The 12,444-nt window shown below is 35.3% G+C and overlaps 2 protein-coding genes across 3 annotated transcripts; both read left to right on the top strand.

The window, feature by feature from the left end:
* Nucleotides 1-5,430: 5,430 nt before the first annotated feature.
* Nucleotides 5,431-6,240, top strand: LOC134742810 (uncharacterized). Its single transcript, XM_063675997.1, has 2 exons — nt 5,431-5,559; nt 5,806-6,240. The coding sequence occupies exons 1-2, from the start codon at nt 5,548-5,550 to the stop codon at nt 6,238-6,240; spliced, it is 447 nt and encodes a 148-aa protein (XP_063532067.1). The 5' UTR covers nt 5,431-5,547.
* A 47-nt stretch (nt 6,241-6,287) lies between these two features.
* LOC134743145 (cuticle protein 19-like) lies at nt 6,288-8,601 on the top strand. 2 transcript variants are annotated; one of them, XM_063676489.1, is made up of 3 exons: nt 6,288-6,385; nt 6,728-6,894; nt 8,447-8,601. In XM_063676489.1, exons 1-3 carry the CDS (start codon nt 6,377-6,379, stop codon nt 8,538-8,540), a joined length of 270 nt encoding a protein of 89 aa, XP_063532559.1. In that variant the 5' UTR covers nt 6,288-6,376; the 3' UTR covers nt 8,541-8,601. The 2 variants fall into 2 exon arrangements, with proteins under 2 accessions (XP_063532559.1, XP_063532558.1); XM_063676488.1 differs by having other exon boundaries at nt 6,288-6,415.
* Nucleotides 8,602-12,444: the final 3,843 nt, after the last annotated feature.

The following is a 12,444-nucleotide window of genomic DNA, read 5'->3' as shown; positions in this document are numbered from 1 at the left end:
TCTCAATTACTAAGCTGTGATAATTCACAGCTTAGAACTATCGAATTTAATAATTCAACGGGTATTTTAATTTGATTTATTTGCGAAAATATCCATTTCACTCTCGCATTGCTTATTCATGCTTTGCATGCATGCACTGCATACTTTAATTGGTACATTGTGATTCATGTCCTTATACATATTTTATTTCTCCGTGGACATCCTTTATTAATATGCTTACATTACAACATGTGCTCCAACCAATGTTTTTACTTGTAAATATTGAAGTCTTATAAAAACATTTACTAAATGCTTACATATCTCCTTGACAAAAAGACCAAGGGTGTCAATTAACCAATTAAGTAATACAACAATGACATTGGAATTCGTTTGAATGCATTTGATATTGCGTGAGCGGCAGCTGGCTTGAGCTTTGATACGAATCAGTCACGGAGGCAAGGTTAGACGCATCGCGATATACTCGTAGAAACACACACAAAGAAAAGTTACCGTTACGACTCATGCGAAGAAACGTTATTAAAAAGATCAGCTAACTCTAAAGAAGTAAAAAATATAATGCATAATTGTCATAACACAGACGTATCTTTTGAATTTAGGTTGGTAAGCATATATTATGTAGGTGTATGTTCCAGACATATGAGCAAATACGAATTTACTTATATCAAAATGCATAGCATAGTACACCATAATGGTTATATTTTTCATAAATTCATTTAACGACGCATTATTTTTTATAAATTCATTTTGACACAACCGCTTTTTTGATGTGCCGAACAACCCAGAATCGTTACATTACAGTGTATTTGCGCCATTAATCACATGAAATTCCGATTGTAAACTCTTCATCAACTAATGCATTATGCGAAAGCTGTATCGTTCACCCTGGACACCTAGATCGTATTTAATTCCTAACCTACGCGGTTTATTAGAGTATCTGTATGGTAAGAAAGACGTAAGTAACGATATGTAGTCACCTATTAAGGCCGTTCCATCGGTTTGCAACTGTCTTTGTCACATTTCGCAAGAAAGAACGGGAAAGAACATACGCGCCATGTGTCATTTTTGATCGAATTTTGTCGGTTTTTATTTATTTTAAAAACGTTACCTTACAATATCAAAATTCTAAAGCTATGAAATTACTATTTATGTTAAGATTGTTTTTTCTTCTTTTTTTGTTTATAGTATCACATAATAAATAACCGAGTAAAGTAGGATTAAAATTACGAGTTAGAGGTTACTTTGGGAATTAATTGTATCGAGCGAAGTGTCATAATTCGTGTATCGGAAGCTATGTTGTTAAAGATAATATAGTCAAGAACTACATATATATTTTCCACGTCTACGAATATCAACGCCTCTTAGAAAAACATGATCATATAAGGAGATTTTTCGCCTTCTGGCTCAGAGAACCGCCTTAAGGTACGACCTCTAATCTAGAGGAGGGTGACAAGCGGAGCACATTTTCGCAACATCCTCAGCTAGCACCTTGCGTGTTGCATGTCAACTATCGCAGAAACTGCATATTTTATATATAGTGGCGTTAGATTGGTTTGTTACCTGTCAAGACATGAAGCGGGGGTACTTAAATATTTTTAAACGTATTTTTTTTTTATTTCAAAGTTTAAGGCCATTAAAACGAAATACTTAAAAACAAAATAATTCAGAATACGATAAAAAAGAAACAAGCGTATAGTAAAATTGTATATTGATTTTAATTTTGCCGAATATACACAGTAATTACAGGAGCTATCTGATGGCTAAATATTCTTAAATAAGAACCTATATGGATAAGCTGCAGTAAAAAGTGAAATTGAATTGTTTTATAAATCCTCTTTTTTATATTCCTACCTATTTAATATTTATATCAAACCTAAATAAAATAAAATTCTATACAGAGAATACAATAACAAAGATAGAGTAGAAGAGAATGACAAGGCTGTTTTATCGCTAAAATGCTATAAAAAAAAACATAAGAAAATATTAGTTACTTTTACTATACCACTTCCGTTTTAAATAAGTCAAAGACGCAGCTGCAAGGTTTCACTAAACCGCACAACAAATACTGCAGAACCAAACTGTCATAAATCCTAAAAAAAAAATATATTTTGCGCTATAAAACCCAAATTTTGAGATAATTTTCGACTGTATTATAATCGTGTGACTCGTGTGAGTAATGAGTGCATGGGTGCAAAGTAGGGTGACCTTGACGGACAGGCAGCTGTTCTCGCGTACGTTCAGTTACGACGCGGGGAAGCATGCAGAGCGGCGCGGCGGGCGCAGACCGGTGGCACACCGGGTACTGGAGCAATATTTATAATTTATTCCATGTTTACCACAATCGCGTGAAATACGTAAAATCATCACGGACGTTTTGACAAAACGAAAACATATTCCCCTGTATCTCCAGCTAAAGTTCCTCCGAGAAACAGGGACTTTTTTACGACCGCAAAAGTAGTGAGAGGGTGAATACCATGAAAATTAGGCAAATTAATTGAGAGCATTGTATATAGATATTCATTACTAAATTATTCACCAGAAGTTACTTAATAATTGTTTTTAGGTTATTGTGTAAGAAAATATTTAAAATTATTTAGGTGCTTCTTTTTGTCAATTAGTGACTTACGAGTATATGATTAAAAACTACAACTGAAATGACTTGCCAAGTATGGAACAAATCAAATTATTTTATGAAATATTTTTTGATTTGTTTTTAGGGTTCCGTACCTAAAAATACCATGTTTATATTATGTAATGTACGAAACCCTAGGAACGCGAGTCGGACTCGCACTTGGCCGGTTTTTTTTAAGGAGTCACACCGGTGGAGTTAATTGGTCACTTTTCTTTAGTGTATGATATCTATTTCAGTTTACAACTGAAGTGGTTTTCAATTTTAATCATACATACAGTAATTTGTCGAACTTAAAAGTGTCCATCTTTTTTTTACAATATAGGTAGTTTGTCAATATGGATTTATCGTGATAGCTAACATAATATTAAATTCTATATTATACTTGTGTGTACTTTGCAAAAATTGTGTCTGATTACGCTTAAGTCATAAACTGAAGTGGTTTTCAATTGTAATCATACATACAGTAATTTGTCAAACTTGGAAGTATCCATCTTTTTTTTACAATATAGGTAGTTTGTCAATATGGACTTATCGTGATAGCTAACATAACATTAAATTCGTATATTAAGTATACTCGTGTGTACTTTGCAAAAATTGTGTCTGATTACGCTTAAGTCATAAAACTGCCGAAGTAAGTCAAGAGAATCTGGTGAGCCTTCATCTTATTTAATGAAATAATGAGCTAAGTGTAGCAAGGCCCTGATTGTGCAAGAGTTTACCGGAGCACTCGGTGCAACCCGAAGCGCTACCTGTACTTTCTTACCGGCCGATATTCTTCGGCTGAGTTTACACTGTACACGTTTAGTCAACTATTATTTTTAGGCTAGATAATTTATTTTTCACCACACCAGCAGCTGGTAAAGGCTGTCTCGATTGTTCCAAGATTCCACTTTTCGAGCCACTCGCTACGCTCGTGGTTCAATTTTGGAATCTTTCGCTTGCTCGCTTATCAAGAAGTACGAAAGGTTAAGCAACAACTTTGCCCCCTTGTAAAACAAATAACTATTAAAGTGTACCATCCGAACTAGAAATAAATAACGCTCGATAATGTAACCCATACCCTCTTAAATTAGCCATGGACCTCTCATCGCCTTTGGAAAACACCGCGACATATAAACCGCTAATGGTTTGGTATATATGTGACGTTTTCAACCAAAAGGTACCACATTGTCGGTTGTCGATAAGGTTGATTTCTAATTGAAGCTATATATATATATATATAGTGCTTTATTGACAACCGACAAAAAGTACCTTTTTGTATTACATTTTATATTGACTATTATAATGACGAATGAATTTAATGTATGATAGTTTGCCATTTGTACGGATAATTTTGAATTATTTATTATAGATAATAGAGATTAAAATTAAGAATACGAACTACCGAAAAATATTTCATCCATACCTTGATCAAAGGTAAATAAATATTATTGTACTATTTATCTTTTTTAAGTAAGATAAAAGCCTAGTGTCACGTTGCTACGTAGAGATCGCCTCTCCTGCTAGAGAATAGTGAAAAACTGTTCACAGCCAAGATAAATGTTGATAAAAACTACTTTATGAAAAGAGAATGAACATATCATTAAGTAACATACTTACTTGTTCGGCAATAAATAGGTTATTTATACTACCTAACTTAATATAACAAATATGAGCGGAGAAATTTGAATTAGATTGCCTCAAGCAGTACCTAAAATTTAATAATTTGCTAGTAATTTGATACATACCTATAATTTTCTTGATGCCTTTTACCTCGTCAAAATACTTGCCGCTGCTTAACCCTACTTTAACACATTGTTTTTACGTCTAAGTATTTACGGTAAGAGTCATTAGTAACAAAAACTGAAAACGGACACCAGTGGTTACCTTAATCATAGATTTCCTAGCACCTTCCTGACCGCAAGGCTAGCGGTAAAGCTATATGTGGTTAACGAGACTAATTAATGTAACAATTTTAGATTAAGAGTCCCTGGCAAGCTCGGCCGAATTGCACCTTCCCATACAAACGTAATTCCGCTCTCATTTTAAAACTACGTGTTGGATTTTAATGAAACTGCACATACAATGACAAGTGGTATATCTAGGTCTGAAATTAGTTTATATAGCTCCAGCTTATAAAACAAACGAAATAGAGTAGAAACAAGTTTTGTATAAAAAACTTAAATTCGCTGTATTTTTTTAACTATGGTAGGTATCTGAAGCTACATAAACTAATTACAGACATAGATATACCTTATTCTATTGTAAGTAAAAAGTTTCAGAGCAATCTAGCTAGTCGTTTTAAAATAAGAGAGGAACTACGTTCGTATGGAGAACCGAGCTTGCTTGCTTGCTAGGTACCTACGGGCACAGTTAGTGACGTACCTAGATATTATTTTAATTAGTCAAATTTAATAGTGTTACTTAATTTAAATACCTTTTTAATAAGCAACTACGTGCTACACGCTTTTTGGTCGTATTTATATATTAGTATATGTATATAGGCCTAAATTGTTTTTTTTTTCAAACTACCTGCCTACTGCCAGTTAATTCTCTCTAAAGGTGACATTCCATTTCCCACCGCAGCTGCACTACTGCTCCTATACTACTGCAGCGGCCTGAACGCGTCGATGTTTTTGTCAATTTCCGTTGTAAAATGAATGACGATTAGTATTTAATTTTGTTTAAAAAAAACAATATCATTATTCTGGTATTTCTTAAAAGGGCCTGTATACAGAGCTTTACTGTAACCTTGAAAAATTCTTAAAAAATGTCAATGCAATGACGTAATGCACCTAAAGGTAATCGAATACGGCGGAATCGCATGTCGGGCCGGTTTTGAGTATCGGGTGACCTGCGCCCGAGCACTGCCCGAAGTATAAAAACTACCAACCCTGCAGGGACCTTATCAATCGACTTCAATTCGGTAGACCACCAACATGTACTCTAAAGTGAGAATTATAAATTAAGTTATATAAATTGAATTATTTTCTGTTCTATTTTACTATGATCCAGACCTATTGATACAAATTTAAAATTTATGCCAATATTAACAACACAACACTTAAAGTCCTAACATAAATTCTTCTTCTTTCATCCTTATTTATAATTCATTTCCAGGACGGATCAAATACTTGTCTTAATAATTAACTGAGGGTGCGATTCCCATTAATATTAATCACATACATTCTCCACAGATCGCAGTTTTCAGCGCCCTGGTGGCGATTTGCTCCGCAGGCCTGATCCTGGAGGATGGCCATAACCACGGGCACGGACACGCCGTCTCCTCCCAGAGCATCATCCGACACGACCAGCCATCTCACCACGTAGAGAGCCATGACAGCCACTACGCGACTCCCATCCACACCATCTACCAACAGTCTGCTCCTCTCATCCACTCTTCCCCCGCTATTATTGGACAGAGCTCCCACCTAGAGCATTCCTATGAGCACAGCACTCCTTTGTTCCATGCCGTCCATGCAACCCCCGTGGTCCACGCTGCCCCTATTGTCCACGCCGCCCCCGTCGTCCACCAAACAGCCCAGATCCACCACGCCCCCATCGTACAACATGTCGCCGTAGGACACGACCACCATGAACTCGTCGAAGAGCATGTACGTCCGAGTTCTTAATTAAAATATATGTTTGAGTCACTTCGGCTCTCGTTAGACATTCAGATCATTTACGCAGAACATTGCCTAAACACGCACCTAAACTTACTGTCATAAAGAAAGTGAAAGGCATAGTCAGCTAATAATATGATTAAAAATGAGATCAGTTAGTACAACCCAATTAAATGTTTATTGTGTAAGCTCCTTGTCATTCTAAGACTATAGAAAGTTTTGTAACATTGCATCGACAATCTATCATGCTGCGATTTGGATTAATACTATTCATCAAACACTCCATTACATACTAGTAATATAATATTACTCACTATTTGCGTAAATCAAATTGGTCGGAATCAGTATTAATTAATCACCGTTGAGATGGACGGAGAAGAAAAGCTTTCATAACATTAGCGCAATTTGCGTGTCTCCGACAATCAGTCTGAGTAGATGAAGATAACATTTTAGTTCAAATTTCATCATATTTGTTTATAAATGTTTTTGTTTTCAGGGTCCTGCTAAGTACGAATATGCCTATTCAGTGGAGGACCCCCACACTGGCGACCACAAGTCCCACCACGAGACCCGCGATGGTGACGTCGTGAAGGGCGAGTACTCCCTGCTGCAGCCCGATGGCTCCATCCGCAAGGTCACCTACACCGCCGACCACCACAATGGGTAAAACAACAAAATACGTAAATTTAAATACCATAACATTCCAAAAACTCACCGCATATCGGATGTTCAAAGCAAATAAAAGCTTAAAAACTTACGCGGTGGTAAATTAGCTAATAATGACCTAGGCTGAGAGGATCATTCATCTTAATTTTATTCAAGCAGAGATAAGATTCATATCGAGCACGCTAAACGTACGCATCTGCCGCGTTATATAAAAGAAATCGCCACTGTGTTAAAGCCAAGATGAGGCTGGCGAGACTAATTGCTTTTTGTATAGACAGTGCAATCTATTACATCTCTTTATCTAGATACGAATGTTGTGTCGGTCGATAACTTTGATAGTATCTCAATAAACCGTGCAGCAATACTGCAATTTGACGTTTTCTACCCTGCGTTAAATTGCACTTGAAGCTTCTCATAGTTACAATGATCAATTGCACATCAGCCTCGAACGATGTTGGACACAAGTCCCCAATTATTAGTTATTAGTGTTATGACATACTCCACTCAGATAATGGTCGACGAAAAAAAATATGCCCTTCGGTCATTATTTCCTCATCGCAAACCAAATTAAACCCATTTCTCAAATGGTTATTTATATATTTTTTGGTTCAATCAACAAATATTTACTAAAGCATAACGCACGTTGTACCTATTGATTTAAATTGATTAATCTACTAATAAGGTCATAACGTTTGATCTGACAGATAGCAAGCATGACATAGCGCCTGGTTTTTTTTATACAGACTGCTGGAGATATTTTAGGAGTAAGTACGTCTGGTACCTAAACCTATGTTCTTGGTTCATTTCAATGTACCTTTAGGTAATACGTCTTAGACGTGAAGCTATTAGTGGTCAATTTGCAAGAAAAATTACCCGCCAAGTGCGAGTCGGACTCGCGCACGAAGAGTTCCGTACCATTACGCAAAAAACGGCAAAAAAATCACGTTTGTTGTATGGGAGCCCCACTTAAATAAATATTTTCAATTATGTTAATATCCAGAGAGGAAAATGAGGACTACGTTTGTATGAAAAGGCGATTTCGCGCGGATCCTCCACTCGGGCTCCTCCATAGTCTTCTATTCCTCGCCAAGCGCACGGCATAGGTGCAGGGCGCTTGATCAAGTTTGCTCTAAAAAACAGTAAAAATCAATGTGTGCCACATAATTTCTATAAGTTTTTTTAATAAGTGAATAAGTACTATTGAAAATAATCGTTTTGAAAGTCCAAAAGAATGTGTCCCCCTCTTATCTTTAACTTTTGAATCGGACGTATAAAAAATTAGAAAAAATAGCATAATAAATGCAATTGTTTTTAACGTCATCGGTTGAGATATCAGTTTTTGAACAATCAAGAGAGCCTTTGCCAGCTGGTGTGGTGAAAAATCAATTATTGATGCTTTCCCCATTTACTATAGTGATCGCTCCATGTATTGTTTGTTAGTGCGTTTATTTTTGTTATGTATTAGGGATTTTGGAGACAAAGATGAAGTATACAAAAAGAAATCGTGGTCGGGTTACACTTTTGAAGCTTTTTACTATACTTGTTCCAGATTTAACGCCATCGTGCACAACTCAGCGCCAACGGTGCACGAGCACGCGCCCGCCCACCACGATGGACTCACCCTCAACGCGTACCACCATTGAATACCCTCCACCTTAACGCACTATTAACATATTTAATAAATATTGTTATTATTTATACACATTTATGACTATCATTATTTTGTTCCTAATTTTCGTTTGTTAGATACATTGCTTTACACTCCTTAAATGTTATTGTTTAATAGGTACCATCGTCCACTGTAAGCTTTTTTGAGAAGAGTCAAGCTCCAACGATGATTAGTTAAGAGTGATGCTTTTAGTAAACGTTGTATGCACTATGCACTGTACCAAGTCCGAAGACATTGTGTTGAAGTTAATGTATTGCTGCATTTTAATAAATTGATGATTCAGAATATCTGCCAAGTTAAACCAGTTTGACAGCACTGGCTTCCCTACAAGTACAAGGATGCATTTTATAGTGAGTTTATACAATGTTCTTATAAGCAAAATAACTAACTACAATGACTAATGATCGTTAACTCGAAGTATTTCGGTGGCAATGTAGTTTAATTAAAGGTCTCAATATAAACTTTATTCGCTTTAATCATTGATTTTAGCTGAAACTGCTCATACCGATGCGTTTAACTCAACTCTGCCATTAAATTGCTAATAAATAACCGACCATTACTAATTACCCACGTATATATGTATCTTAAGTGCATATTTAAGCCAATTTTGTACTTTGAAAACAATAACTTAGCAAATTTATGACGTAGATTATTGTTTTATGCAATCCAATAATGTAATATTACCGCAGCAAACCTCTTAGACTATAAAGCTTCGAGTCATAGCATACTTTCGCATTTTAGGTACACTTATAGAACTCTAGTACCTATCGATGTCTTTCCATTATTATGTCACACCGACTGCAGCCCGAACAAGAACCTAACTGCCTGGAGATTTTCACTAAAATATATCCTTTTGAGTGATCAGGATAGTGTTTATGTTCACTGCTGGTATACCGGAACGTACCAGATCTCAAGTTCTGCAATTAGGTATGGATTGAGTAATCGCGACTAACCGTAGCATTAGTTTGATTCCCAGATATCGAACTAGTTTTAAAGGTGGATAAGTAAAATTCGATCCTTAGAATTATGTTGACAAACGGCTTATATTTCATTCATATTTAGGTAACTATTTAAAAACATGTGACATTAACATGTCTAAAAGAGAAAATAAATACAATACTCAGTGAGAGCTGTGAGTAGATAAGTGAACTTTTATAACTGAATATTCGTAAACTAAAACAATGTCTATTTGGTAAACTAAGTATCTGAAATTACGCCGTGAAGCATAATTTTCTGCAAAATTGCTATTGAAGATCGTTTTTACAATGTTACGTATCACACGCGGGAACGCTCGATGAACAAGTTGAGTAACAACAATAAGTGCTCATTAAACAGAACCGATAAATAACCTACGCCTAACGGTTGAAAAAATTTGAAAAAAAATTATTCAACCTCACCCAAGTATTATCCAATTTAGGTACATACATTAGTTACTGAAGAACCGCTGTTTTTCTATTTCCTATTACTAGTTTATGTCCTCATCACATGTGACACCAGTGCAGCAATTTTGATAAGCCTGCCTACCCAAAATAATTATAGTTAAGGGTCATTTTCTGAACGCGATTTTTTTTGTGTCCGAGATGAAAATCGGAAGGTACCATCAGATAATACGAACCATTGCTTTTTCATAAAGAAGTCACACCTCGACACCTCAATCAACATGAATTCACTGATCAATTTGTTTTTAGGGTACACTTTTTTTTAAAATCTTTATTTATTTATAGAAGGGTACACTTAATAACCTTAATAACACTCAAAGGCTCAAATTACTACTCCCGTACAAGGCCTATTGACTTCCTTGGAAATATATGACCCGCCAAAAGCTTCTATGTGTTGTCCGTTCTCTAGAAAAAGTTGCCAGTAATTAACATAAAAATATTGTACAACAACAACTTTGGGCTTCGTCTATACAAGTCCGGGAACAAATCAAATTATTTTATTAAAGATTTTGATTTGTATTTATAAAGTAGTCACACTACTACATATATGTTATGTAAATTATTATTTAATTTTTGATATAAATTATTATCTATTTCAGTTTTTTTTTTTTTTGTGTTTTTTTTTTGTATATGTTCATAAAATCTACAGAGGGTTAACGTGCCTCTACCCTCCTTAACAAAATTTAAAAAAATCTTTGTCAATAGGCCCAAAATAGGCCTTGCACTTGGGTCTAGCTGGTACTAATGGGCTGGTAAGACCTAAGAACATAGACAAAATCTGTAATGTCAGTGCTGTCATTAAGTTCATTGAACGAACTACTTTTGTGTTTTGTTTTTGTTTTGGCTATGATTGAACGCAAAAACATCAAAGATTTCATATAAAACGTCTAACTAACGATTTAGTTGCTTAAAATATTTTTATTTATTAGTTTAAAAAAATTAAAACTAATCATATGCGCGAGCAACGTATGCTGAAACCGTCTTCGCACAGACTCGGTTTTTAAACCGTTGTAGTAATATTTAAACCAGAAACAATAATTATTTCAAGGTAAGAAATATATAAATCTTTAAAAAAATAAGCATACTACTTATTGCCAATTTATGATTATTGGAGATTCAATCTTAATTAAAAATAATAAAGTTGTTTCTTTTAAAAAAAATGGTGCCCAAGTGGCCGTATATTGCAGGCACGAAACGAAATATCCCCTATTCACCCTGCCATCCCCTGTTCACCTCAGTCGACGGTATGTCCTTGTCTCTAGTCAATGCGGCCAATTCGGTCACACTGAAAATTCCGCCAACAAGCGTTTTTATCCTAAAACAGGACACAATTGGTAATTTCCTCGACAAAGCAGCGATTGCTTTTAGTTTCCGCAATGGAATTTCCCGTATGACGGAATAGGCCGCATTGACCTTATATATCGAACAATTAGACTGTAATAATAGATACTTTTGAACGCGAACTTTATATACCTATTTCTATTTGGATAAGTATTCCAGGGTGGCAGATACGTTTCGCGCGTTGTTTCATCCGCTACTATAAGGTTGTTGACACATGTTGAATTTTTATACGATAGAAAATGAGCAATTTATAACAATAAATTGGAAACCTTTAAAAAAATTATATAGCAACAATATACATAAACGCAATATTTCATCGACAAAATTGCAATTTCCTTCTTTTCCATACATCGAAACGCCTTCTAAGCAATAGCTGGTGCATGGTGACGTTACGATGTATTGGCATTTTGTTAGAAGCATTTCGTCAGTAAAGTGCGGGTGACTGACCATCATATGTGACTTTTGTATTGTTTTAAAACAATGGGTCCCATAAGGAGATATATTTATTTGTGTATATTAGTCAGTATACTGACAGGTCGTAGATGAGTGTAATTTAGATTAAGGTACGATGGGACTGGCGTAATCTTAAGATTTAAAGTCCCTAAATAAAAAAAATAAAAAAAATACGTTGATCCAAAAAAAAACAACCTGATCGACTGATACCTTTCATAAAAATTTTGTCAAATACCCTATTATATTGATTTAAACACACAAATTTCACTCCTAATTTGAAACTAACACGGGATTTAATCGCGTAAAAACTTACGTTTGTTTATGGCCTGACGTTTCGAACGTGACGTTACGTTCGTGGTCACAGGTAGACTGGCGAGTAATATGCTGACTGTACATGTTTCTCGATAGTTTCGTAGTTTCATAAAATAAATGTGCTCGGGATTTTGAAACGTATGTCGTAATTTTAACTCGTCCAATTTACTTTAAACGTGGAATATTTTCACCAAGTGGATTCAGAGATCTTGTGTCAACTTTTAATAGTCCTAGCGGTACTGTAAAGGGGATGCGCCTATTGGGGGAGATGTGGTGGATATATAACTCCTTATAACCTTTGAGCAATTGAGATTGATGTGTGTGTTTGTGTTG

Source organism: Cydia strobilella, chromosome 7, assembly GCF_947568885.1.
Source record: "Cydia strobilella chromosome 7, ilCydStro3.1, whole genome shotgun sequence".
NCBI classification, from domain to species: Eukaryota; Metazoa; Arthropoda; class Insecta; order Lepidoptera; family Tortricidae; genus Cydia; species Cydia strobilella.
Note: the sequence above shows the minus strand (reverse complement) of the source record. Positions and strands in the feature narration are given on the sequence as shown.